This window comes from Pipra filicauda, unplaced genomic scaffold, assembly GCF_003945595.2.
Source record: "Pipra filicauda isolate LSUMZ 115617 unplaced genomic scaffold, ASM394559v2 scaffold140_size2443280_pilon, whole genome shotgun sequence".
NCBI lineage: Eukaryota > Metazoa > Chordata > Aves > Passeriformes > Pipridae > Pipra > Pipra filicauda.
The window spans coordinates 894,211-922,169 of NW_024103885.1; the positions used below are offsets into that span (position 1 = coordinate 894,211).

General features: G+C 35.2%; 1 protein-coding gene across 1 annotated transcript in view; it reads left to right on the forward strand.

Annotated features, from left to right (window-relative positions):
* SGCZ (sarcoglycan zeta) overlaps window positions 1–27,959 on the forward strand; it is a 435,251-nt gene that overhangs the window by 363,652 nt on the left and 43,640 nt on the right. The window contains exon 5 of the mRNA XM_039378555.1: window positions 19,228–19,350. Coding sequence (XP_039234489.1) covers window positions 19,228–19,350 — 123 coding nt within the window. The remainder of the gene's footprint in view (window positions 1–19,227; window positions 19,351–27,959) is intronic.

A 27,959-nucleotide genomic window follows, 5' to 3' on the forward strand; every position in this document is an offset into this window, starting at 1 on the left:
TTTTCCTGTCTTTGGCATCCAAATTGCTGGTCATATCAAATTTTAGGACAACTAAAAATTCTTTCTATGGTATTTGAAACTCTGTAAGACCAAGACAGCCTCAAGAACATGCACTTAGAACTGTAACTGGCAGATAGATTAATGTAAAGAAGTGGGGTCGGAGCTGGGAAGAAGGAGGTTGCATGTTCACTCAGGAGATGGAAAAATGCCAGTGAAACTCTTGATACAGGTGTTATTGAGCGAAGAAAAAGTATATTAAGAAAACCAAAACAAACCCAAAACCAAACAAAAAACCCCCCAAACAAACTAAATATACTGGAGGATTGGAAGACTGAGTAGTTGTATGTTTAAATGGTATGAATTCAAGTCGTGGCTCCAGGTCATACAATAATAATATCCATATTATTACAATATTAATTACAATAATAATTACATTTAATTACATCCATATTAATTACAATAATAATATCCAACTGTAATAATATCCATTATTACAGTAATAATATCCAATTACAGTAATAATATCCAACTGTAATAATATCCATTATTACAGTACAATGTTTTTATACTGGCAATAAAAAGTGTATACAGAGAAAGTCACAGCTGTAGCAATACTTTCTGTTGGGATTTCTACCAAGTAAGCAAGAAACGTTGGGTTGCACTCCAGTCTATTTGTGACATATGATCAGGAATCTGCCAAGTTTGTGTCTGGATCTCCAAAAGGACTCCACGGCCTTCAGTTCTTAAACATGCCATTTAAGACCAATGGAGCAGATGTAGCACAGACGTGAGTTATATCTTCAGAATAAAGATGAAAAAATGGCCATCCATTGAACTTTGTATCTGAGCTGGAAAAGGATAAGTAATCATGTCTCTCCCCTCCCAACCTTCACTTAGCAATACCTTTTGCATTGTGCATTCTACGGAATTACCTTTGCACAACCTTTTCCCTCTGTTTAATTGGTGTTTGCATAGTTTAAATATATATGGAAAAATATCTACTTCTCTATTTTTGCCAGTCTTAGAAATGCACATTAATTGCTCACCTTGAGAAAGAAGTCTGTTGTACCATGCTGTCTGCACATATCATATATGCCTCTGCCTGTTTTTGAATGGAGAACATTAAGCTGGCAGCAGCTAAAAAAATTGGTCTGATGTTTGAAATCCACTTTTGTACTTGCCATAAATTCATCCTCAAATTTAATTTTACTTCACCAATTTTTTCATTTTTTGTAAGAGGTTGTTTTTTTCTTATTTTTTACCTTGCTGCTTCTGACAGGTATTTCTGCTACTTCTTCACCCTTTCCCGTTCATAAAAATCTCTGGGGATACCTGAAATGTGCAAAAAAGTGCACTTCTTTTCTGCTAAGCTTTGAGCCCTCAGACAGAATCATAACTCTCACAGAGGTCCAGAGCTATAAAAGTCACAGCTTTAGAGAGCTCCTGAACCTGTCACTCTGTTCATTGAGTACTCTAGAGCCAGGCAAATTGAGAAAAAAATATTTGAATACCAATGAAAGTTATATTACACTCTTGCAATTGCTATTTGAAAATAACAGGCAGATGTGTGATTTTCAATAGCAGCACTGCTAAAGACTGATAGCAGTTCTAAAAGATATAACTAGTCAAATAACATGTCAAACATGGTGATGCTTTCCATACATTTAACACAAAATTTGTCTTTGTGTATTTATGATTTTTCTTTCTTTAAAATGTGCTTGCTTACTTGCCGTGTTCCATTAAGAGTGCATGAGTTACTGTGCAGAAACTCATGGACATTAGGAACCACAGTTACATAACTCTGTGAGAGTGGGAATAGTCTCCTCATCATTCTTACCTATATCACATAAGGCAGCCACCTATGCCTGTATCTACCGATACCTTAGCAGATAACACATCCTGCTAGCCCTTCACTTCTGAGGTGTGCAGAGTAACTCATTACCTAAATGTGGCTTGTGATGTTCCTTTTGCAACATTTAGATATCAGTGAAGATTCTGAACCAAGATACATTTCAAGCATCCTTGCTTTTAGAATGATCTGTGGTAGTAATAATATGTTACATTATTACTCTCTGCGGTAGTAACAAAAGGTACATGTAAAAAATGTGTACACATATGTAACACCCCAGCCCAGAGCCGCTCAAGGTGGCTCCAACCTGGTTACTGATCTGGTGTTTAACAACATGTTGCTCTAAATCTTTGATACTCTTGTGAGACATTTACTTAAGATTTTTATGAACTTGAACTAAGGATCCAGGAAGGCAATGGAAGTAATAACATGCTTAAGTAACAATGGACGAGAAACGTTTCTGTGTTTTCTAATGGTGTTTTCAGCCTCAAATGTAAGGTGTTTTCTCCTAAGTGTTGCAGGAAGAAGGTATCATACACATACACCCTTTCTTCACAGTAGGAAAATGTAACATAAGCTCTCAACTCTTCTCTGTCTTATCTGCATGGCTGTTCTTGTATGATCCATAGTAGCGTGATGGGGAGGGAAGGGATGGTGGTGTTTTATAAACCCTCATTAGCTGCTTCTGCCCTTCAACTAGGCAAAAATGGATCAGAACTTCTCAGGAACATGTGAAATAAAGACTTTCTCCTTTTCCTTGCAAAGAGGTTTACCTACCTGTAGTCCCAAACTACAGTGAGATTTCCAAAATTTAAAATACATTAAACATTCAGCTAGTCTAATTTTCATATTAAAGCAATTGCTCTTGTAACCGTTGTGATGCAGTTCAATAATTATTATTGCTAAGAAGATATGTTGCAAAAACAAATTCAGTTAAATGAGTTATCCATTTCTCATCATTCTCTGAATTTCTATTCATTAACTGAAATACAGACTGAAAAACCAACAAATTTTGGTTCTCAAAACCACCTTACTGTGTGCGAATCAGAAAAGTAGGCAATTCACTTTACCATACCTAGATGATTAGTTCAGTAGGTTAGAGCATAATGCTGATGACCTGGTGATGATAACCAGCATGATGGTGGTTGTGGGTTTGATCCCCATATGGGCCATTCACTTAAGAGCTGGACTCGATATTCCTTCTAGGTCTCTTCCAACTCAGAATATTCTGTGATTCTGAATTATTAGTCCAGTTTTTGCATTGATGTATTTGATATTGAAAATCAGACTGAATACAATAACTTAAAATCTTCTTTTGGAACATTTTGTCATTAATCATGTTCTTTTCATTGTAGCAAAGGTTTTTAACTTATAGTTAATTCACTCCCTCTTCTTTTTCTGATACAAAAAAAAAAAACAAACCAAGGAACAGAGAATCTGTAATTTCTGGGCTAAATTATTTGCATTGCTTACATTTTTTCTAGATTGTTTTTTCACTTTAAATGGAATTTTCTGTTGAAAATTGCTTGGTTGTCTGATGTTTTCCCTTGTTTTAAGTCAATTACTTGTCATTCAGAGAATACTTACATACCTCATCATGGCTAGGCTTTGCGAACTTAGATAACTTACACAGCAAAATATTGTACGTTCTGAGCGTACAAATTTCACAGTGTAATGTTTCTTAAGAGACTTTTATAACCAATTATACACTCTTTCCATGTATAGGGATATAAACAATTTATCTGCTAGCTGATGGTACAAATCCATTGTTAGGTCTTTTAAATGGAGGAAAATTTCAGATAACTTGCTCTTTTTAGTACAGGTTAGCTTACCTTTTACTAAACTGCAGAGTTAAAGGATCTCTTTCAGCTTCAGACCTCACTGCAGAAGGTATGATGGAGCAGTGCCTGGAAGGCCATATGGCTTTATGTCTCCTCCTGGCAAAGCACATGAGATGAGCCAAGAGGCAGTCAGGAAGTGAGCCATGGTGTTCATAACAGTTGAAATGTCCAGCTGGAATCTGAGTCTTATCTCTTCTCTTAATTTACAGTGCAGTGTGATGTTGCTTCTATTTCTGTCTGTCTAGTCGATAGAAAAGTCTTTTTACAAACCATCTATGCTGTAACAGGTTTTGTAATAGGATCTCACTTAATATATACTCAGATATACTCTTAATGACTTTGATGAAACTGTCATGAGAATCCACTTCCATTAATTAATTATCTTGAAGTGCAGTATTAGGAAAATATGAATCTCTGAAAACCAGTCAAAAGTTCAGCCTCTTTACCAGCACTTTGATGGGTCTGCCAAAGTAGTCTTAAAAAATTAGCATAATAATTTATTTGAAATTCATCCATATTTCACCTGCAATTCTCTGTTTAAGTCATCTTCAAATAACAGAAAGCACCTGGATTTGTTTGTTTTGATTCATAGTTAATGGACTAGTAGAAACAGTTGCAGACAACTCTTTTCTAATTTTTACTTTTATTTCACTTCTAAATTGATTGCATAATTTTCTATGTTAATTTTCATACCTACTTTTAAAATTCAGCAGTGGTAAATATGCTCTTGTGACAAGCAAGCCCTTGCATTAACTGGATTGAAAAATAATACATTTTTATGCATCCATTACATAATTAACTCATAAAATTATTAAATATGCTACATTAACCATTTTAAAACCTTGATTGAAGAGATCTCAACCTTGCTTGGTTGAGAAGATCTTTTTGAAAGAAAGAGAGAGATGCTTTACACAGTACTTCAGATTGTTTTTAATGATTCAGGAATATTTTTAAGCAATATCTTTCATATCTTAATGATACTCTTATTATATGTTATGTACAAACATTGCTATTTAGTATTTGAAATACCCTATGGTGTAAAATATATCTTAAATCTCCCTTATGAACTGCCACATGAAAACTGTGCTATAAAAATAGGGTAGTAAGCTATTTCTCTGTCACTTATTAGGACCAAGTGGTAATTCTTTCTGGTAGGTATAGCCATTACTTAACCTGATACCTCCTGATACCTGAAATACAAAAGCATATCACATCAGCCAATATGTCAAGAATTAAAATTTTCCCCATGAATAAACACAAATGCAAGCAGCAGTAGGACAGTAATTAAATTCTGTGCAATTTCGGGGTTGTTATTTCAGGAGAGAGAGATTGCTTGTGCATTGTTTTTATTGAACAGCTTATCCAAAAAGGTCTATGCTGTGGATATAAGATTCCTTGCTTTAAGTTTTATAATCCTCACTAGTGTGTTATACATAATCTACTTTGCATCTTAAAACTAATAACGTCAGTACTTCCAGATCTGGGGTCTTGAGATCTCTTCCCTTTATTTCTGCATTTAGTATATTTTTTTTCTTCTTTCTACCTTCTTCAGACTCTAAAAGTTTTTGTCATTTGAGTCTTGATCCAACTTTTCTTCTTTTCTTTTTCTTTCCCTCAGTCTGAGCTCAGGAAGACTATTTCTACCACGGATACAAGGTACAGCTCATGTCAGTTCATATGTGAAGTTGTATTGATCTAACATGGAAAGCACCTTTTCTGTCTGTAGCTGACAGACAAAAAGAAAAACATACTTTGTACTTTTATAATTAGTCTGATACTTCTCTCTACAGTATTTGTAGCATAGACAAAATACATGCATCTTATGTTCTCCTTCGTTTTCTAAGTTTGTTCGTCATCTACATTTGGAGGGAATTTTAAGGTCCAGTATCTGATTTTTGATGTGGTTTTCTTTGCATAATCTAGAACTGGCTTGGAAAGGACAAATACATGGAGGAGGAGATTCCTTTTCAGAGTCAGAATATGGCTTCTTGAGTTTGGACTTCAGAAATCCTCCAAGGCATATGCAGTTACTGGGCAGGGTACTTTCTTTATTCTTCTGCAATTACTCCAGTTTTCCAGTATATATTCACTATAAATTTTAATTTTCAATGAGCTACTGTTATGAAATTGGGCATTTTTTTTCTTTGCATGTGGAAAAGATCTGAAGCTATGTCACAGGACATAGACTGGACTTAGGAAAAGTTTTTTCACTGAGAGGGTTATCAGTCACTGGAACGTGGTTCCCTGGGGAAGTGGTCACAGCACCAAGCCTGCCAGAATTCAGGGAGCATCTGGTCATATACTCCAGTTTTAAGTAGCCCTGCAAGAAGCAAGGAGTTGGAGTCAATAATCCTTGTGGATCTCTTCCAAGTTGAGAAATTCATTTATTCTTTCAAAGGGATAAAGAATAAATCCAGAGAAGGGAGAAAGAAGGGCAAGTAGCAGGCCTTCCTCAGGCAGCTTGCTGGAGGCCAGGCCTCAGATCCCAGCTGCTCACAGGTGGTGCTGGCAGGAGTGCTGGGTGCTCTAAGGACTGGTGGTGGGCTGGCTTCTTTCAGGGCAGCCTTCAGAAAGTAGCAGCCACAAGCCTCCTTTTCTTGTGAAAGGACAACAGTTAATGTTCTATACCACTGTCACTTTAGAGGTCATGTGGAAAGGATGAAAGGGAGCACTAAATCAGTGTTTTCTAGGCAGGGATTGTGGAGGGGGAGCAAAAGTTCAACAGGGATGCTGTGCAGAAGGATGTCTGATCCACTTGGTATGAGCCTCAGCTCAGTGCCTTAGCATTTCATCTCAATCCTAACTTCGATCCTAGAGCATCTGTAGTGAGTTTGGACATATACTGAAGTAGATTTCAATTATCAGTGGCTATTTTTCTAACAGTACAGCAGTCCTCTGATTACTTTGCTGCTTTATAAGCTTTTTCTATTACCTTATAGTATTTTAAATGCAAACCTGGATGTTTCCACTGTTTCTAGAAAATTGGCACTGAAAACTGGGAGAAATGGATATTCTTTTGTAATTCTCAAATATTTTATCCTCTTCCCACGCCACCTGACCCCATACCATACCAGAGGACATGATCTGTGAGCAGTTGATTGATTTAACTGTAGAAGTAGACTGGGAAGAAGTAATTAGTGTTTTCATGGTGGTGCAGAAGTGTTAGTGTTTAAACATTAATCCATTGCCATCTGTCCTGCTGCTGTTACCCACATGCTGTTGGCCAGTACAGACAGCATAACTACTACCCAAATGTTCCGAGCAGGGAAAGAGAAGTGATTTCGTTATTTTAGGAAAGAGATCCCTAAAGTCAAAGAAAGGGATATTATTTAGATGTATATAAGTAGGTTTTAGATGCATATAAATAGGTTTTGAAGGTTGCAGCATACCTCTTCAAAAGATGGTTCTAATTCTTTGTCTTTAGCTTTATCAACTGCTAATACTTCACTTAACTTCAAAAACAGCTGCTGTGCATGCATTGTGACATTCACAAGGCGGCTGCTGGGTGCTAAGCATTATTAAATTACCTACAACATCTGGACCTTTAACAAGTCCCTGACAGGACATCAAGATTTTATTTTTGCCCCTTTTTTCCCTGATGTTCAGACTACTCTAATATTGTTAAGAATATATTTTACTAATGGGAGCAGCTGAGGTGAAGGACAAAATAAGGACTAAAAAATGAGTAGTCTATTTGAACTTAATTAAATCCAAAAACATAGTTAAAAAGAAAGAGAAGAGCAGTAAGATCTTTCTGATGTTCTCCTTCATTTCAGAGTTACTTCCAAGACTACTTGGAAGTAGAAATTCAACAGCATGTGGATGCTTTTAAAGATGTTGAAGTGACAGCAAAGAGATTTATCAAGCATAGGGAGGAGGGGTAATTTGATTGTAGACTTAGATTCTTTATTCAGCTAAGTTATCTTTAAAATGTCTGAGTTCTACCAGTTTTCTTATTGAGCCAGCTATGGGAAATTCACCTGTTTCTATATGAGAAGGAGATTCTTGCAAGTGAAGAGTCAGGCTTGGAAACAGTTGTGTTTGCCCATGAAAATTATTTGGCCATACAAGATCGTGAACCTCTTAGATAGCAAATTCTAGTTCATATCTATTAGATGACTAGTATTAAAAAGTAAATTATGAAAATCCTTCAGTTTTCTGGAATTTTCCCTCACATATCTTTAGACTATCAGAAATTACATCTCACTGTTATGTTACAATTACTGTTGTTTTTGAAAAACATTAATATTGAAGTTTATTTTCTATTTATTGCACTGCTCTGAGTCCTGTAAAAATATACAGTTCCAAAACCTACTTCACTGTAACTTTAAAACCACATTGGAAAACATCACTTAATATCCATAGCTAGAACATGGCTGATTTGTTATGCTTATCTATGAATACAATTATGTTTATTTCCCTTTTCTTTACCTCCATTCAGAACAGTATTGAGTTTTAAGTTCTATATTATGCCAATATTTGTAGGTGGGCAGAGGTTTCATGATGTAATTTATCTCAAGCATGTACAGAATATTTAAAGGCATATTTCTTCTGGATTTTAAAAACTTCTTTAATACATAAATATATCTCTGAAAATAACTTCTTTTTCCTCAGGTTATTCTTAGAGCGATAAATATTGTAGTTGCAACTGAATTATAGGCAGGTGGCACTGAATAAATGATTAGCTGAATCTTTTAAAATTTTGACTAGATTTCTTCCTGTGAAGAAAAGCATTCCATAAATCTGAAATTAATTCATCGCTGGGAATTCAGTCATCATTCACTGAATCACTAACATCAGTTAGAGATCAAAATACTACAGAGTGAGCATTTTTTCCAAATCAAAATTAAGGACTACATTGCCTTTAAAAAAGGTATTGCAATGTTAGAGTCCCAAAATTTTGCGATTTTCCTTTTATGATATTCTGGACAAATATTTTGTTTGGAGGAGTTGTTTTGTTGCTCTTTTGTCATACATATTACCAAGGCACCTGGACTTGTTACCACTATGGAGTTGTCAGAGACTTAAAGCTTCCTACCCATTTTGCTTCTGGTGCAGAATAACAAGCCAGGTGCTAATTTAGCACATCCATTTTGTTCTGTGGTTGAGTGATTCTGGTTGGCTTGCCATATTAACAATCAAAAGCTTTCAGCTATTTCAGACAAAAATTTCACCTATGCTGCAGAGCTTGCCTCTGAATTAGTACATCCATCTGCATCTAGGTTATATTTCCTTCCAGACACAAAATCACACATTCCTTTAAGGACACTTCAGATTTCCCAACGGTATCCATATAGCCTCTCTAAGTGGGGTATTTCAAAGGTAGATAATCTGGCAGGGGTTCAAATCACAGATAAAGACACAGAATTTAAGTGACAGCAGGGTAGCTGCCTGAGGTAGATGTCTTCATCTATGAATTGAATTGCATCTTATGTGTTACAAGTCAACAATGAACTCCACTGAGAATCTTAATCAGAAGAGACACTTTCGGAATCTAAGAGCCCAAATATGCTTTTATCCTGCTTCTGCAGCTTTTCTGGCCCTTATCCCACTGTCAAGGGCAAAGAGACAAATAATTTCCTAAATGGATAGAGCAAAAATACGGAGAGCTGGGCTAAGCCATCATCATCTTGTGCCATCGTCATAGCAGGCACTATGAAGTAGTTTCTGAGCAGTTGCTCAGAAATCTGCAAATGCAACTCACTGATCTGCCAAGTAGCAGAAGGGTTTAAAATTATCATTTTATGGTCATCAAGCTATAATTTTTTTCTCTTGTTATACTACCCAATATTACCCAGTGGTAGCCTTTTTGTAGATGAGTCGTTTGTATCTTTTAATATTTTGTACATTCTTTCATTAAATCTTTCTCAGATAAAGTGTGTTTATATGAAATGCTGACACTTCAGGATATTTATACTGTCTAGCTAAAGCAGATAATCTGAGAAATAGTCAGTTTGGAAAAAATAGATTTTTCTAATCCCCCTGTGTAATAGCAATCAGTGTCAAAGTAATGTTATGAAAATTAAAATATTCCATTTTCAAGAAAGCTTCTAAGTGCTCTGATAGCTTGTGTCCTTTATTTCTCTCTTCAGTCTCAAAATGTGATGAATTCAATTCTTTATCTCAAAAAGTTTAATTTTCATTCAGAAATCTCTAAATGGTCTAACTCACTACATTGTGAATAATAGAATGCAATATTTTCAAGTCACGGCAGGTTTTATTTGAAGTCCATGGAAAACAGCCAAAAGTATCTGGAAGAACAATTTGTATTGGAGGGAAGAAAAAAAAAAGGAAGACCCAAAGCTAACCTCTCCCTAACAAGTGTGTATAAAGAATATATTGATAAGGTGGAGATTGGTCACAGGTTGGACTTGGAGGTCTTTTGTAACCTGAATGAATCTGTGAATACGACTGAAATATTTGTTACTTTTATTTTATATTAATAAACTACCAAAAAAATGTTTACAATGCCTACAGGGTAGAAACAAATACTGTCACAATAACTGTCTAATGTGTACAAAGAATATTACCAGTCAAAAAGACAAAACTGAAATGCTTTTTTTTAAAATCTTCAGAAACCAAAATACAACACAGTTATTTAAAATGGTCACAGGGTAAAATGAGGAAAAGTAAGAAACTGTTGGGTTACATGAATGTATTTCACTTTATTCAATTTCAGTTTTAGTCCAGTTACCTCAAAATGATAAAGCAGGCAGCAGAAAGGTCCTTGCATTATTAGCAATTATTTTAGAGAGTATGCAGATGAGAGATAAGGTCTAAAAAGATGCAAACAGGTCAAACATCAGGTCTTTTTTAAAAAAAATAAATAAACAGGGTTGTAGAGATTTACAGATCATTAATTTTCAGTAGAATTTCTGGTAAATTTGTAGAACATTCAATAGACAAGTCCGACTAGAAATCTGACCTAAAGGAAATATGTAATGATAAATAGAAACAATTTTAGAGAGGAATGAATGACCTTATGATCTGCAAGATGTTATATTTCCCAAAGAGAATTTCAACATTCCTGTTTTGTCTTTGAGTTTCATCTATTTAATGAAGACCTTTCATACTCCCCTTAGTATTTGTGTGTGCTCTTGCTATTTGATTTGGATGTGCTGTTCATTACATACAGCATTAGTCAGGTCTCTCATACTATGTATTGTTCTGTCTTTTTTTAACTCTTGGTTTTTTTCAGTTGAATATTCTGCAGTTACTTAGAGACAACTTTGGATTTTCCTAAAACATGTAGTGACCAAACAATGTAACAATAACCTTGCAGCCTGGTTTAGCCAAGAGAGACAATATAAATTTTCCCACTGATTTTGTATGGAAATGTTATTCCCAGACTGCTTCAGTAAGCCTCAGCTTCCAAAAGGTATATGTTCAGCTTTGTAAATTATTTCAGTTGTAAAAAATAATTGCATCACTGAAAGCTAAAAATTACAAGGTTAAGGATAATGCTGAAAACTTGGAAAGTTCTCTTAGGATTTAGTACTATTCAGGTTGCATTCCTCATGAGTAATAAAAATTGATAAGCTTTCTATTATCATTCATGCTTTGTAGTACACAAAATATTTTAGAGTTATAAATAATTCATTTGCCTGAGCTGGACATTTGAGCTTGTCAATGAAAGTTTAGTTGATAAATGTGGCTATAAGAAGAAGTTAACATAGTGTGGCTATTTATTGATGTCAGAAAGAAAGATTCCTGGACAATAGAGGAAAACATGCATAGGAAAGATAATGCAATAAATCTGGTAATAAAAACAATATATAATTATTTGTAATTTTACCTACTATTTACTTTAAATATACTTAATTTAATAATCTAATTTAAAATTTATCCATTTTTATATATCCATTTATATTTATTTAATATTTATATATTTTATTTTATATTGTTTATGTATGTTTAAAATGCATTTATAGTATTATGCTTTTAGCCACTACAGAAGCAAAATAAACGTGTTAACTTAAAGCTCAAACAACCTTCAAGAAGCAAAGAAGCACATTTCACCCACATGTATTGCTCATAACTGCTGAAATTATGAACAGTTGTGTCCAATCAGACCAAAGGTCTGTTTAGCCATGTAATTTCTGAGTCTCAAAAAAATAATATGATGTGGTAGAGATAGTAGGAGGAAAAGCACAGGTTTGCTCTTGAGCTGTTGTGGCCTTGTATAGAAGTAGCATGGAGAGTGCTGTCTACTGTAACTTTTATACAACTTTCACATACATCTATTTTCATACTTGGGGTTGCACTGTCAAGATGCACCAGGAAGACAGACTGCATGAAGAATGTATTCTATCCATTGCAGAGGTGGCAACATTTTTGAATATAATGAACTTGATATACCATACCAATGGCAGACTTGTCAGTGCTGGGTTAGTGGTTGGACTTGATGATCTTAGAGGCTTTTACAACCATAATGATTGTATGATTATATGAAGTTCCTAGAAGTAAAATCTGCCGGGGGGGGGGGGAGGGGGCAGAACTTTTCTGTGAGCTTTCATTTGACCAAGTCCTAAACCTGTAATATCACTAATCTTTTATGGATATTAGTGGGTCCATAGATCATGAAGAAGGAAGTGTCATGCTTCCACCATACCTGCTGTTTGATTCAGATGGTTCTACCTAATTTCGTCATATAAATGTGTGGCTTATTCCTTAATAACTTAAGTTGACAGCTGGTGTTATTCACTCTTAAAAAGGATAACAAATATGTGCATTGCTTCTTCTGGCCTAGCGTTTGCTCCAGCTTCCCTTGTCTGAGTAGGCAATTGTTCAAACTAGGAAACCTCGAAGATCAACCTCTCTTAGAAGGAGTAGCTTTCTGACATCTCTACAGCATGGCCATCAGCTGTTGACAGACCCCACTAGGGTTTTTTTTACCTTCTAATTTCACACATTTTAGATATAATGAAGATGGTCCTTCCCTTCCTCAGCAAATGGAACACAGAATATGTTCTGATTGCTGTGCATCTTTCTTTGTGTAGATGTCTTGCTCTCAGCAGAAAGTTCTCTTTTTTCAAATTCATCAATGCTTCTTCTATTCAGCTGCTATGAGTCCTTCGTGTTATTGCACTTGTATTCAGTGAAATATTTTTGAGACCTCTGGTGGCCAAAATATTATAATATCTAACTTTCCTATTAATATTGCTATGAATATTAACAAAAATTTTGGTGTATATTTCACAAATATTGATTTTAGACCCAGCTGGGGGTTGAATCTTTATGAAAAATACTTTATCTCTTTTATTTCCAATCTCAGAAGCATCAACACATTCTCATAAAAGTAACTTTCTTTGTCATCCACCTAGACTCTGCATTTAATAAATGTATAAATAACCCATTTTTCATTGAAGAACCAGAAGAAAGTACACTGAACTTCATTATGTTTTGCATTTACAAGGATCATAAATTTGTGGTAATTCCATTTGAATTCTAGTGCCTATATTTAATTTCAGGTTGTTGATTTCTTATCTATGTCTGAATTTGTTATCTGCCAGGTGGACACAGAAAGTGATTTAGAAATCAGACACACCTGCTAGTGTTCATCTAAATTGGATATAAGTACAGAAAATATCTTTGTCAATAGAAGAAGAGAAAAAAATATAATTTTGTGTGTATTTAATGTCATTGACAGTTTCAACTTTTGTTTCATTATGTTGAGAATGAATGGAAATTCATTGTAGGTGTTGGAAACAAGCCAGAAGACCAGGCAAAGCAAATGTTTGCTTCACCCTGATTTTAACATTTATGTTACTTTCATCACTGCTGATAGAGTGGGAGTGGAGCGCTTTACTGACAAGAAAGAAAGAGCATATGATCTTAAGTCCCAAATATATTTTGTGTGCTAAATGAGTATGAGCAATATTAAATATTCTTCAAAATCCAAAAACTAAGTTTAAAGTAATGTTTGGGTAGAAATTGTAGCAAAAAAACCCACAAAAAACCTGAAGAAGATTATTAATTTTAGTTTATCTATCTTGTCTCCACAGTGATGACTGTCTACATAAATTCTGTTATTACCTTCTATTATATAATTTTGTGGAAAAGGAGATGAAAGGGAGATGAACTATGTGGAAAATACTGAGGAAAATAAAAGAACCTCAAACCTGAATATTGTTTCCCATAACAGAAATATAGGATACAGTGTGTCATAAAGCACAATATGCACATCCACTTGAGATTCAGTCTGCTGGTAGGGGAAATTCAAGCTGGCCAGCAAGCTTTAATCACTGTATATGCTCTCTAAACAGCAAAAAAAAAACCCAAACAAAGTAAAATAAAGAAACAAAAAAGCAAACCAAAAAACCCTCACCTGAACTGCCTGTGCACACTTACGTCATGCAGAAAATTTGGTCTAATCACTAACAACCACCAACAGTTTAATTGAAATTACCTTTCCAAATATAATTTAGAAGATAGCTTTTACATGATTTTCTGGACTGAAGTATGTATTATTCAAGCAGATATGACTTGCTGAAAATAGTGATTGCTCTACAAGTTTGAACTAATAATTTCAAAATATGTCCTTTGTTCATGCATGATATTCTGAGACATGATACATCATTTTTGTTAGTAGTACAGTTAAGGATTCAGACATTGTATGAGATGTGTATGTTTGTTATGTTGTTGGAACACAGCAATTTGCTTTACAGCTAGGAAGATAATACACTAATATACTGCAAATGCAACTGCTTGATCTTATTTCAACTGGGAAATGAAAATGTAATGAAACAGAATTCCATTTTGATAGCATTGATTACTCTGTAGGCAGTTTAACTTTTCAAAACCAGTTTTATAACATTCTCATCTGGTTCTACGTCAAAGAGACAGATTTAACATGTATTATGTTTTGTTAGTAATCTCTCAAGTGGCTTGAATACACTAACCACTGTTGCAGCAATAAGTAAGTAATACCGAGCACTGTTAAGTCCTGAGTGCAACATAAAGTGAAAGCCCATTTATTTTAGAATAAAAAAATATATTTACCTCCTGTAATGATATATTGAACTAGCTGAATTCTAGGTGTACTTTTATATAATATGGTGCTGAAGCGGCACAAATGCTGGACATCTGAAACATATGTATTTCTTTGTCGAAGCTCCAGATTATTGTTCAAGTCATTCTTCACGAAAACCTATATAACTCTAAACACACTGCAAGTTTTAAAAAGGAGTTATCAAAACACAGGCTGTCATTTGCAGTGATATATAAAGAGTAATAGTGTGGCAGGTCTTTTTTTGATTTCTGACGCATTTTCTGTTAGGAGCAACAATGTTGATGGGTGTAAAATAGCAGCATACAGTACTTATAATGCCACTTACTTTTAGGTACCTAAGCAATCATTAGCTCTTAAATAAAGATAAAACTATTAACTATTAAGTATTAAGTTATTTGAGATTATCCTTTGGATTCCTGAACCTTAAGTATGGTTGCAGGACAAGGACATCTCTAACATTCTGTATTTGGTTTGTGTGGGAAGGTTCTGGTAGTGCGTCCAACAGAGCCAATGCCAACCGGCTCAAAGATGGACCCATTGCTGGCCATGGCCAAGCCAGTCAGAAATGGTAGCAGCACCTCTGTGATAACATATATAAGAAGGAAAAAGAAGTTACTGCAGAGAAATATTTGTGGCCAGAGAAGAGAGGAATGAAAATATGTGAGAGAAACAGCTCTGCAGCACCGAGATCAGTGCAGAAGGAGGGGCAGGAGGTTCCTCTGAAGCCTGTGGTGAAGACCATGGTGAAGCAGGCGGTCCCCATGCAGCCTATGGAAGTCCATGTGGTAGCAGAGATCCATCTGCACCCCGTGGAAGACCCTATGTCAGAGCAGGTGGATGCCCAAAAGAAGGCTGCGACCCTGTGGCAAGCCTGTGCTGCAGCAGGCTCCTGGCAGGACCTGTGGAGAGAGGAGCCCATGCTAGAGTAGGTTTACTGGTAGGGCTTTTGACTTTGTGGGAGACCCACCCTGGAACAGCCTGTTCCTGAAGGACTGTACTCCAAGGGAGGGACCCACACTGGAGCCGTTTGTGAAGAATTGCAGCCCATGGGAAGGACTCATGTTGAAGAAGTTTGTGAAGGACTGTCTCCCATGGGAGGGACCCCATGCTGGAGCAGAGTTAGGACTCTTCTCTCTGGGGAGGAAGAAGCAGAAGAAATAACATGTAATGAACTGGCCATAACCCTCATTCCCTGTCTCCCTGCACTGCTATAGGGAATGAAGTAGAGAACCGGGAATAAAGTCCACTGTGGTAGACTCCTCGCTTTGCAACCCATCACTGTTAAAAAGCCAGTCTCCAGGGCCATGATAATAAACACTGGTTGTATTGTATCTTTTCTTTTTCCCTAATGAGTTGAGCGGAGCATTTTGAAATTTACTTCTACAACAGAATTCTTACCTATTCTTTTCAATAACATTTCAAAATGCAGCCCTTATGAAGTGCAATGCAGTGTATTCTAAGGCCTTAGAACGGAATAAAATTTAGAAAATGACTGAAAACTAAACAATTCCAGAAGGGCTTTGAGATTTTGAAATCAAACTTTTGACTAAATCAGGAAAAATGATTGCTTATGATTTTTCCCCAAAGTGATATATTTTGGGTAATTTTTAATATGGCTTTCATAAATTTTGTATTAAATTAATGCCTTTTAATTGTATGTCTTTTAAATATTTCATAATGAAGAACAAATATTTCCAAACCAAAAACAAACACTATTCCAAAAGAGTATCAAAAATTGAATGTTTTGATAATATCAGAACTTATTTAAATTCTGAAAAAAATTCAACAGAAGCAGTAAGAAAATATGTAGCAAAGAATAAAAGCTAGACATTGTAAAAGGCTTATGTAAAATGTAAATGTTTATGCTATTTGATTTTGAACCTTTTAGTCTATGATTTTATTAGGGAAACATTAACAACTCAGTAACAGGCTGAGTTTTTTCTCCCTCCAAAAGACACTGTGGTAAAATATCAATGGTACACAGAGAGGGCACAAATGTTATTCCAGTTATAAATAAGTGCTTAAATACCAGCATGCATTCTTATTTCAAATATGAAGCTACCATTTATTTTGTCATAAATAATATTAGCTTCAACTCTGATGGTATCTTGAACATCTTCCTTCGAACCATGAGGTCATGACATTTCTGGAAGCACTTATATTCAACAAGAAAACATTTATCTTTTTAGCCTCTGCTAGTCTTCCCATTCTGAACCATGAGAAGCATTCTGGAATAAATATTTTTGTGCAATGGTATTTAAAGAGGATTACACCTTGGTTTTACTGTCGTGAACAGTGTTTGCTTATGACTATCATACATCATTTTGAGCATTGAATCATAGCCGTGTGTAAATTATCAGTGGATCACATAACCTTCAGAAGTCATCTATAAAAGATCATCTATAATTTCTACAAGTATTTTTAAAAGTCTATAATTTATTATAATTTCTCCCTCTTTCAAATGAATTAAAAAGTAATATAATAATTTATGCAGTTCTTAGAGTTATTTGAGTTATGTGGTTATCCCAATTTTATAAAGTAACTGGATAGAGTCAACAGCAGCATGGTTTATTTTTTAATGTAATTATTTTTGCAGAAAAATATATAAGCTTAACTTATATGCAAACTAAGGAGTAAAATTGAAAAAAATTGATAAATTGACCTCTTAATTTCCTTGTGTGCTTCTGTTGCTGAACACAACAGCCTGTTGAACTCACCAGAGGTCTGATAAAGCCTCTTCTCACTGGGTTTCATAAAAGAAGCACTCATATAAAAAGTAAATATTAATATGTTTTTAATAGCTTTTTAAAAAGATATCTTTACCTGTGACACAGTGCAAGAGAATAGAGTATCCTACTAAACTGTATTGTTAACATGCATCACTAGCTAAATGATTGCATTTTAAACAAATAATTCAAATGTACCTAGGGGGCACCCCTATCGAGGACATCATCACTGACCTTTGGAAGGTATTTAAGAGTAATGGATGAATTCTGTAAGGCAGATATTTATGAATATATATTGTGATACATTTACCTGATAGACTATTAGACTTCATTATACCTTTTTATTAGTAAGCATTCTGGAATGTTTGTAAGGTGTAGCATTTATCCCATGGCTGACATTAGATTATCTGAAATCTGCCCTGTCTGTCTTTACAAAAATTTCGTATTTTTTCAAAACAAAGCCAACAATCTGTTTATCACATTTTTAAAAAAGTATAATTGTAGAGAGAGTGGAGGAAAAATACCACTTTACACACTTACAACAGAATAAACATGTCTAATTTCAACAAAATGGGGCATCACAAGTATTTTTATAGTTCCTTTTCATATTCTTTTTACTTCCATAAATTAAAGATAGCCAGAAATTTTTTACAGTACAAACATAAGGTCATGTGAAAGTAAGAGGAATTGTTGTTTTGATTTCTTATCTGATTCTGCAAATTAAGGGTGTTATGGCAATTCCTTGTCCAAAATTAGCTACTACAGTTTTTTAATTTTATTACATATTTTGATAATGTACATTTGCATATTAACCTGAAAACTTCTGTATTAGAGAAGCAGGAGGATTTACAAACCTATAAACCCGATTGTTAAAGTGAAATGACATACATGGTTTTCTTTGTCCATAAGGCCTTCCCCATAATTTTTACCCATATAGGTTGCTTCCAGGTGTACATTACAATTCAAATTAGGAATCATTGAGAAAATTTCAGATAATTATTCCCTGAAACCTTATATCTTGCCTTACATCTGGTTGTGCCATATGCAGTTCATTGCTTTTCAACACCATTTTCAGAAAGAATTTAGTAGACAAAACACTGAAGAGTAAGGATAAGACCAGTAAATTTAAAAGCATAATAAATTTAAAAGAGTTTTGATATCTGCAACCTTTTTTATTGGAGTTAGATCAATTCTATATGTCTGTCTAATTAGAGTTATTTTAGAGTTTTTGATCTTTGAGATATTTGGGAATATTCTTTCATAAAATATGACATAAATTGTGATATCTCAGTTCATCTTTTTTGGTATCTTGATTTTTTTGTTTTGTTTTGTTATTCCTCTGTTTAAGTTTGAAGTAGAGCTGAATGAAAAATACCTTTTTCTGCTGTGTTGCTTTGTTTGTCTTTATGGAATAGGCTAACGTGTTATCTTTTTTTTTTTCTATTGACAAGACTGCAATTTAAACTGAACAAACCCCAGAAAGTTCTGTCTGAATTGGCATTTCAAGATCTCAGTGTTTAAGTACATTCTAAATTTTAGTGTTGAATTCCGCACAACTCTGAAATAGGTGTTTTTCATAATTACTTTAAATTCTATCCTGATATGAAATAGTGAAATAGACACTCTGCAAATTATTTTAACAGTATTTTATAATGCAAATTATCTATCAGGCTTACAGAAAGCCCAGTATTTTGTCAAAGCCTCATGGATTCGATATGTTTTGGGTATTCCATGTATGCTGATGTTTATTTTAATTCTTACAAAATATCTTAGATGAAACAATAACTTACTTGATTTCAGGAGCTGATGCTGTGGAGGCTCAGTGTAAGAGATTTGAAGTGAGAGCAAGTGAAGGTGGAAAAGTATTGTTTTCTGCAGATGAAGATGAGATTGTCATTGGAGCTGACAGACTGAAAGTAACAGGTATGGTAATGATAAAGTGTCTAAATAGATGTAAACAGTATATATTTTTTAATATTTTTAGTAATAACTAAACAACTAATCTACAAAATTTTAATCCCTTGTAGAGGAAAAATTGTTCTCATCATCAGTGATTGCTTGACCAACCAAAAGATGCTGCATAATCTAAAAATCAATTCCTCTAAAGACAGATATGAATTTAAAGTCTACAGGATCAACTGTGATACAAATCACACTTACCATTGTGATTTGTCTTTTATATGTTACCATTAAGCATTTTTTGTAGTACCTATGCCATTTGTTCATGCTCCTTCACAATAAGAAAAACTATTGTCATATACTCTGACCTTTGTTTTTTCTGTATATACAAAGTATCAAGTCTAACTTCCATCTGAATTAACAGTATGTTCTCTGCTTCATGAGGCTCAGCTGAACCATTGTGAATAGAAATCTTGTCTTGACTTGAGCATTTGTTCAAGAAAGTAAGAAAAATAGTTGTCATTACTAGATATATATATATATAAGTCATTTGATATTACTGTTATGGATTCACCCTAGCTGGCAACTAAGCCTCACACAGCCACTCGCTCCATCGCCAGTGGGGATGGAGGAGAGAATTGAAAGAGTGAAATTAAAAATACTTATGGTTTGAGATAAAGACGGTTCAACAACTGGTAAAGCAAAAGTCACGCATGCAAGCAAAGTGAAAAAAGGAATCCATTCACTTCTTTCCATGGGCAGTCAGCTGTTCAGCCATCCCTAGGAAAGCAGAATCCATCATGTGTACTGTGAACAAAGAGAATCATACTGAATTCTGCTAAAGTTCAAACTCAGTCATAATATTAAATGCTGAGAAATTTAATCTTAAATATAAAATTGACAAAAGAGATTTCAAAGTATATATCAAAAGTTGAAAAATAAAACATCTTACAAATGACACTAAGAATTAGATTTCCTGCCACTGAGAAATGTGATCATAAGTTTTAGATGTCATGGTAATTATTTTTTAATCAAACTTTTTGCACCATAAGTACTATTTTTGTCCGAAGATTCTGTGATACTTTAAATTTTCCAGCAAACATGAAAAATTGTGCGTCCCTGTGAGCTCCATCAATCAGACTGCATTACTTCACATGACACGATATGACTGATGAAACCTGGCAAGACATCATAATGTCAAACATCAACCAGAATTTTTTTCTTTAGTTTATTTTCTCAGGCATGTGTTTTGATTATCATGATGCCTTTGGGGTGAAGGTAGGAAAGGAATCATTGAAGAACAAATAAAACAAAAATTGAATATCAAAAAGCAAATATAAGCTGTGCTTATTTGGAAATTAAACTCTCACATGCAGTTATTTAAATGTGGTAATACAATAAAATTATTTTATTTTCTTATGTAGTGATCAATAGTGTCTCTTTGGGAACACTTAACTGTGAATAGGTCCAATAAATGATTCAATTTGGTAATAATTTTCTAGACTACTATGGCAATGTGGGATTTTTTGTATATGATTTTTTCTCATTTTAGAAGAATAAACATCCTTTTAAAAATTATCATTAGACAGTCTAAGAAATTCTTGATTAATAAAAACTTGTTAGATTAAGTAGACAGCTTCTCATTGATTATTTTTGTAACATTTTTATTTGTAAATTTTTATATAGGCAGCCTATTTCAGGGAGAAAGGTATAGTAGAAACACTGTAGTAATCCAGATATCGATTTATTTCCCAGAAAAGAAATATATGGAATCAGTAGTACTTTTTGTTTTAGAGATATTGCAACCATATCTTTCCCTATTAAGAGTCTGTCACTTTAAAATTAGGCAGTTGGCTGATTTAATTTAAAATACTTATTATTCCTTCCATTGTTACTTTAGCTTTTTTGTTTAACTGTGTTAACTCTTTTCTACTTTATTATTCAAGGAAAGAATAAAAAAGATTTAACTTTTTGCTTTATTAGACAGATCTGTTAGAATTGCAGCTGACTCTTGCCCCTTTGAGCAGAGATGCTTCCTGCCACCAAGCTTAATGTGTATCACAGAGCTTTGTAGGGATCAACGAGAAAGCCTTGATGAGTTGAACATATTGTTGAAGAACTGGGAAATAAGCAGGAATAGGGAGCTGACTTTCTGGTGGGCTTACAGGTTCCTTTCTGCACACGGTTAAACCTTTCTCCATCTCTTATATTCACCCTGTCCTAGTGAACGGACAGCATGTGTAGTATCACAGGGTCTCCTTCACTCTTTCTGCAGTTACAGAGCAAGATATCTGCTTGACTTTTACTTCTGTTATCTAAATCTTAATGCAAAGTTTCCTGCCCCTTGCTTTTATTTTGTATTTCTTTTAATTGCAAGATGATCTCCGTAAGATACTCTTGTAACAGAGTTGTATTAGTCACCCTTGTCAATGAGAGTACAAGCATATATTGTGAGGCAGCTTTACCCTGCCAGAGTACTTTTGAGAGAACAGATTAAGAAGGCCTAGGTCGGTATGCATTTTTTTAAGACAGTGCTATGAAAGAAAGTTATACAGTGAAAGATTTTATAGTAAGAATTATGTCTCTGATAGTACAGTTTGTCATCCTCTTTTTTCTTAAACCAAGCTTGTATCTACCAGCTGTTTAAAAAGTACAAAGGAACGTGGACCTTGTCTAGATATAGTCTAACTACTCCTACTTTTTTTGACAACTCAACCAAGGTTTTTTCTCTGACTTTTGAGGTGGTTTTCTCAGTTAAGGCTAAATACCCACTATCAGAACCTCTTTTTTCCCATTAAATTTATACTGTTTTATCCAAATTATACAAATATTTTGCTTTTTTGATAAAAGTATTTCTCTCTCTATGTTTTTTGAAGGAGAAGAGATAGCAATTTAATTCTCATCTTGTCTCCTACATGTTCTTCTGATCTGTACACTTCCATCACTTTTCTATAGTGTTCTTTAACCATAATTTTATTTCTGATCCTTTTTCTGAGACCCATAAAAACTATACTGTAACTTGTTTTGTTATAGGTTTTACATGATTGCTAAATCAGTTGTACTTTTAGATGTGGCTTTTCATGTTTATTAATCATGTTTTAAAAAAGGCAAATTAAATAAGTCTTCCATCAGAAGCTATTGCTGTTCTGCAATCAAATTCAATTACGTTTTCTAGATGTAGCACATAAGCTGTGTCGCTTTTTCTAAATAACCCAGTCTAAATTGTTTGGAAAATATTACCTTTATGGAGAACTAATTTATTTTGTTCCCTATTACTTTCTTAAATGCTGGCTTATTTTCTTTCATCCCTTAATGCTGCATGTCTGGGCACAGGACCTAAAGTCCTTTCTGGATAGAACTGAATTTTTTTATAATGATAATTAATATGTCAGCAATAATATTTCTCCTCTAAAAATAAATAAGAAGCTAATTAGAAAATTGTCAGTTATTGTTTTACTAAGATTTTAGTAATAAATCTATAGAGTTCAAGTCCTTCCATAATTTTTGGAAACACAAAACTTTTCAGATACGTGGGGTTCCCTGTCTGTATTATATGACCTCATACAGTTAGATGAAGATCACTTTGTTTCCATATTTCAAACATAAAAATAGATCTCATTATGGGAAGTGCAATTGTACTAAGGTTTGCACATTGTTGCCAGCAGCAGTAGGAGAAACAAAAAGAAGAGGCATAAAAAACTTGCAGATCATTACGACTTCCTAAGAGCCTTCTTCCTTGTCAAATAGCACAGCTAAGTAGAAAAATGGAAGTCAGAAGAGGACAACATACTTCAGTTGTAATGGAAACAGTTTCTGAGATTAATAGCAGGATGTGTATAGGTCAAATCTAATTTGACACCAGAACAGTGTCAGGAAAAATCTGTGAAGGGCTGGAAGTATATTTTTCATTATGCCAAAGTATATGCTTACAGTGGGTTCAGTATGGCTTTTGATCAGTCATTAACTTTACTAGATGAAGGATGAGAGCCTTGATGTATCAAGGAAACTTCGGAAGATACCTACATACATTCTCTTAATATTCTAATAATAGTGAGAATTAACATGCAAAGGAGTGCATCAGTACTTCAGTTTTGATTTTAAGATTATGATGCAGGACTGTGAGTCTGTAGGTAATTGAAATACAGAAAGGTCTTCCAGAGTAGTTAAAAGGAAATGATAAAATAGAAATATGGCTTATGGCTATAAAAAGGAAATATGACAGAAATATGAGGAAATATATGTGAATTGCAAATTAGGTTGGAAAAGTAGAAATAAAATATTTATAACAAGTACTGAAATGTAGAAAAATAAATTATTTTATGTATGTTGTTATTACAGTAGGCGTATATCTAGTACATTCAGCGACTGAATAGTAATTTTGGTATGAATGGGAAAGATCTTGGATTTGCCACGTTCAACTGGTGGATTGTCATTCAGGACAGATGGAGTTTGGAGAGTGAAGTGGCACAAGATGAAGGGAAACAATCACTTTAAGCTGGCTTATGCAACCAAATTATCTGACCACAGTAAAACTACTGTATTTGATGTTGTTCTAAAAAGTTAATCCTTTAAGTAAATAGGCCAGATTCTCAGTATCCTGGAGACTGCATGAACCAGAATTCTTTTATCATCGTCTCTCAGTAACAAAAATGCATCATATACATAGGATTTTTGTGTTTCCTCAGTAATGTCTACATTAATATGTACTCCAGAATGTACTGGATGAATAAGGTTTCTGACAAGCTTATTTAGATCTCAAGAAAGCACTCAATGTCCAGACTTGTCTGTATGAGAGCTCTGTTTGAAAGATAATATTATTGTGGTAATCTAATTACTTGGCAATAGAACAACTTGTCAGGGCATTACTCTGAAGGTACAACTACAGAGCTGATTACAGTCATATGCATGTGGGCTCCAAGCTGTCTATGAACTGAAAGATGTGTAGGCAGGCTACAAGTGGTGAGACTAAGTAAATAAATTTCTTATCCAGGACATTGCATAAATACATTTATATCTTCTAGTTAAGGGTAGAATGCACCCAGCCAGCTCAGACTCCAAGTGGTGTGTGCTTACACCAGCCTCCAGGTGACAGTGGAGATTGTTGGAAGACTAGACTCACTTGAAGATAATAACAACTAATTTGCAAAAGAAATATTTTGATTTTTGGCACTTGAACAAAAACATGCCAAGGAACAGAAGAATTGGTCTCAGGAATGTATGTAAAGTGAAATAAGCCTTGGTAACATAATTTTTTTTGGAAAAAGGAATAAACCTAAAAGCAGACAAATATGCAAACAGTTCTGTCAGCCCGGGAAAACATGTTCAATTTCTTACAGCCATTTCACTGAAAAATACTCATCTACGCTGTTCTGTAGACAGAGTCATAGAAGGAGCCAGCATATAGTCAGGCAGAAGAAAAGAAAAGAAAGGAAAAAAATAAAACCAGCAAAATTATACTCTTCTGATGTATAGGGAGAAGAAAATAATCCCCTACCTAGAGAGCTAACCTTTCTATAATCCATATTTTCTGAATACCTCTCCTTAAATAATCAGCTTCTTTTTTTGCCTCCTTTTTCATGATAGCATCATGACATAAGAGGAGACAGATTTCAATCCTTTCCTCTCTTTCTGGGCTGTAATCTATTTAATTCTATTAAATAAGGTGGGTTTTTTTGAGTTGTTTCTGTGTTTGTCTTAGCTGTTCCTTTGCAGAACACAACCAGCAGTTATCCAGAGTTACTGGAGAGTATTTACCCTGGCCTGGTAAAGAGCAGTATCAGTCCAGAGCCTGGTTCAAACTTACAGAGTGAATCTGATTTTCAGGCTAAACTTTTCACATCAGGATTAAACTATTGGGTATTTATGACCAATGTAAGAATTAATAATTTTAGGAAAACCTACTAATATCTGCATTATATGACAGTCATATTCCGCATTCCCCGTTGAAGAACTATGCAAAGTCCAGAGATGCAATTTAAAATACTTATAGTTTTGAAGTGTTTGAATTGGATGATTCCAGGCAAATTCACAGGACCTATGGAAGGGTCAAAGCTCAGTGGAAAATTGTCCCATTATTAATAAGCTGAGATAACCCTTAAATCAAAACAATACAGCTTGATTAGAATGTAAACAGTAAACCTTCAGAAGGTTTAGATGCAGGAAATGGGTATTAATTGGGTTCAGATTTTGTAGTAACATTCTAATTCTTAAACCTAACATAAACCTGACACACACATGCCCTCAGGCTTTGTAGTTTTGAAAATGCACATTTAAATTGCAGCAGTCAGACCCATCTCTATTTTTAAGATATAACCACTCACAGGAGGGAAAGGTAAATCACAAAAGAGCTCCAGCCTGGAAACAAAATTTTGTTGTTGAAGATAAGGATCAGGCTGCACAATACTACAGGATTTCAGTTCAATGAAAAGTGTGTTCGGTTCCAAATACTGTCCCTATAATGATGACACTACAGGCCAAAAATGTCCTGCTTTGTCCTGGAGCAATATTCTCATTAGATGATAGAAGATGAGATAATTTGGATTTCAATTTGTAAAGCTTTCAGAATAGGAAAAATACTATTATATTTTCAGGAAATATTGCAGGCATCTGACTTTTTGCAAAGAATATACTGATGTACTTCTTACTGTGAGCCATGTAATACATGTCAGAACTTGTCATGGTTTGAGATAGCCCCAAAATCCAATTCCCTAGTCTAAGCCCCCTCCCACATCTCAACCTAATGTGAGATGATTTTTCCAGACAAAACACACCAGACTCCAAATGGGGAAAAGGGAATATATTACAATGACTGTACAAATAAATATTATAACACATTATACACACAATCACAACTATCTCTACCATGACGTATAGTATTTACAATGGATCAAATCTCTTCTCCCCTCCAAATAAAAGTCCAGGAGGGAAAGAAGGACAGATCCCTTTCAGTCTATGAGAAGCAGTGTCTTCTAAGGCAGTAGGTTCTCCTCATCTGTCTTCCATGCAGCAGTTGATAGCTGGGTTGTTGTAGCTGGATCTCTTTTCAATACACACAAGGGGGTCTCCAAGCCCCTCGGTTCTCCTTCGGTCCAAGCGAAGGCCTCACCTGTGGACTGCCAGCAGGGACAAGACTCGCGTCACCACAGGTATATCACGAAATGCAGGGACATCTTCGTGAAAGTCCCTTCCTCAGGGGTTCACCCTTGAGTCAGAACATCTTGGGCAGCATTCAGTTGCAAGCCTTTGCCTCAAGAGTTCTATCAGAGCTCCTGTGCTCTGTTCCAGGCTGCCAGGCTTGTCAGCAGCAGCGAGGGGGGCCAAGGTCAACTCCCCCCCGCATTCCTTCTCTCTCCCGGTCCAGCTTCAGGACGCTTTTGAGCTTCTCAGCTCCTCTCTCTCTCTGGTGCTGCATGTCCAAAACTCTTCTCCTTAATAGGAGTCCATGTCCCTCCTCTCCAAGAGGGGTCTCAAAGGAGTTTGGGGGAGGAGGGGGGTCTGGTACAGTTCTTACCCCCAGAACTCTGTAGCTCTGCTGCTGACTCTCTCTCTCTCTCTCTCTCTTTCCAAGAGTCCTTTCTGCGATACATGCCGTTTCTGCTGCTTCTCTGGTTCAGGTCTTACCTGTCCTGGCTCTTAGCCAGTCTCTGGACGCTGCGTCTCTGCTTTCTGCTCTGTCTCCGCTGCCCATGGTGGAGAAAAACATCTCCCAGCATAACTACAGACACTTAGCCCAGTCTAACACTCTTCCAAGTCTCTGCAGTCCCCCCCAGTCAGGGGCTGGGAGGCCCCAGAGGCCCCGAGGGGCTCAGAGCCCCTTCCTCGTGGCTCTACAACATGACCACCTCTCCTGCAACAACAACCAAAAACAACAACTCTTCTCTTCCGGTGAGCTTGTGGAATGTTTACATTTTTGCAGGAGCGCTCATTGGGCAAAACTTCAAAACTTCCAGGGGTTTCCACCCCTTGGGGTCTACCACTTTTCTTAGCCTCTGGGGGAAAACAAAGTCCAAACCACTACAACACTTCATTTTCTCTGAATTCTATCCCAAACCAGTAAAAAGTAGCTTTTTTATTTTTATCCTACCTTAACGCAAATTTTTATTCCAGCTTTCAGTACAGGCTAATGTATTTAGTAGTCATAAACTGCATGGTGAGATTATATATGCGTTATGTCATGACATACATCGTACTTTCCAAATTTACTTATAAATGAACAGGAAGATCTTGACTCTAAATTTAGGTAGAAAATAGCTCAAATCCTCTCATGAAGGTACTGTTTGAGCGCAGGGCAGTCACAGTTTGAAACAAAGCCTTACTCAGAGGAAAAGCTAGCAGATCCCCACCAGTAACATCTTGGACTTCACTGTTTTCCCTAGATCTATTTATAAAGCAGGTATGCGGGCAAAGCTGTGAAAAACACAGATTCAAATAATGTCTGCTCTGCAATACATTTCAAAGCTTATTCATAGCAGACTCCTATATGCTAGGAATAATTTCACACACAGGAAATGACTCCAGAAAAAAATTATTTCACCCACGAAAATATGGCCTGCAGCTTTCAGCCTACATTGTGAATTTAAATTCCTATCCTCACTGTGGCTAATGATGAGTTTACATTTCACAGTGTCTGACAG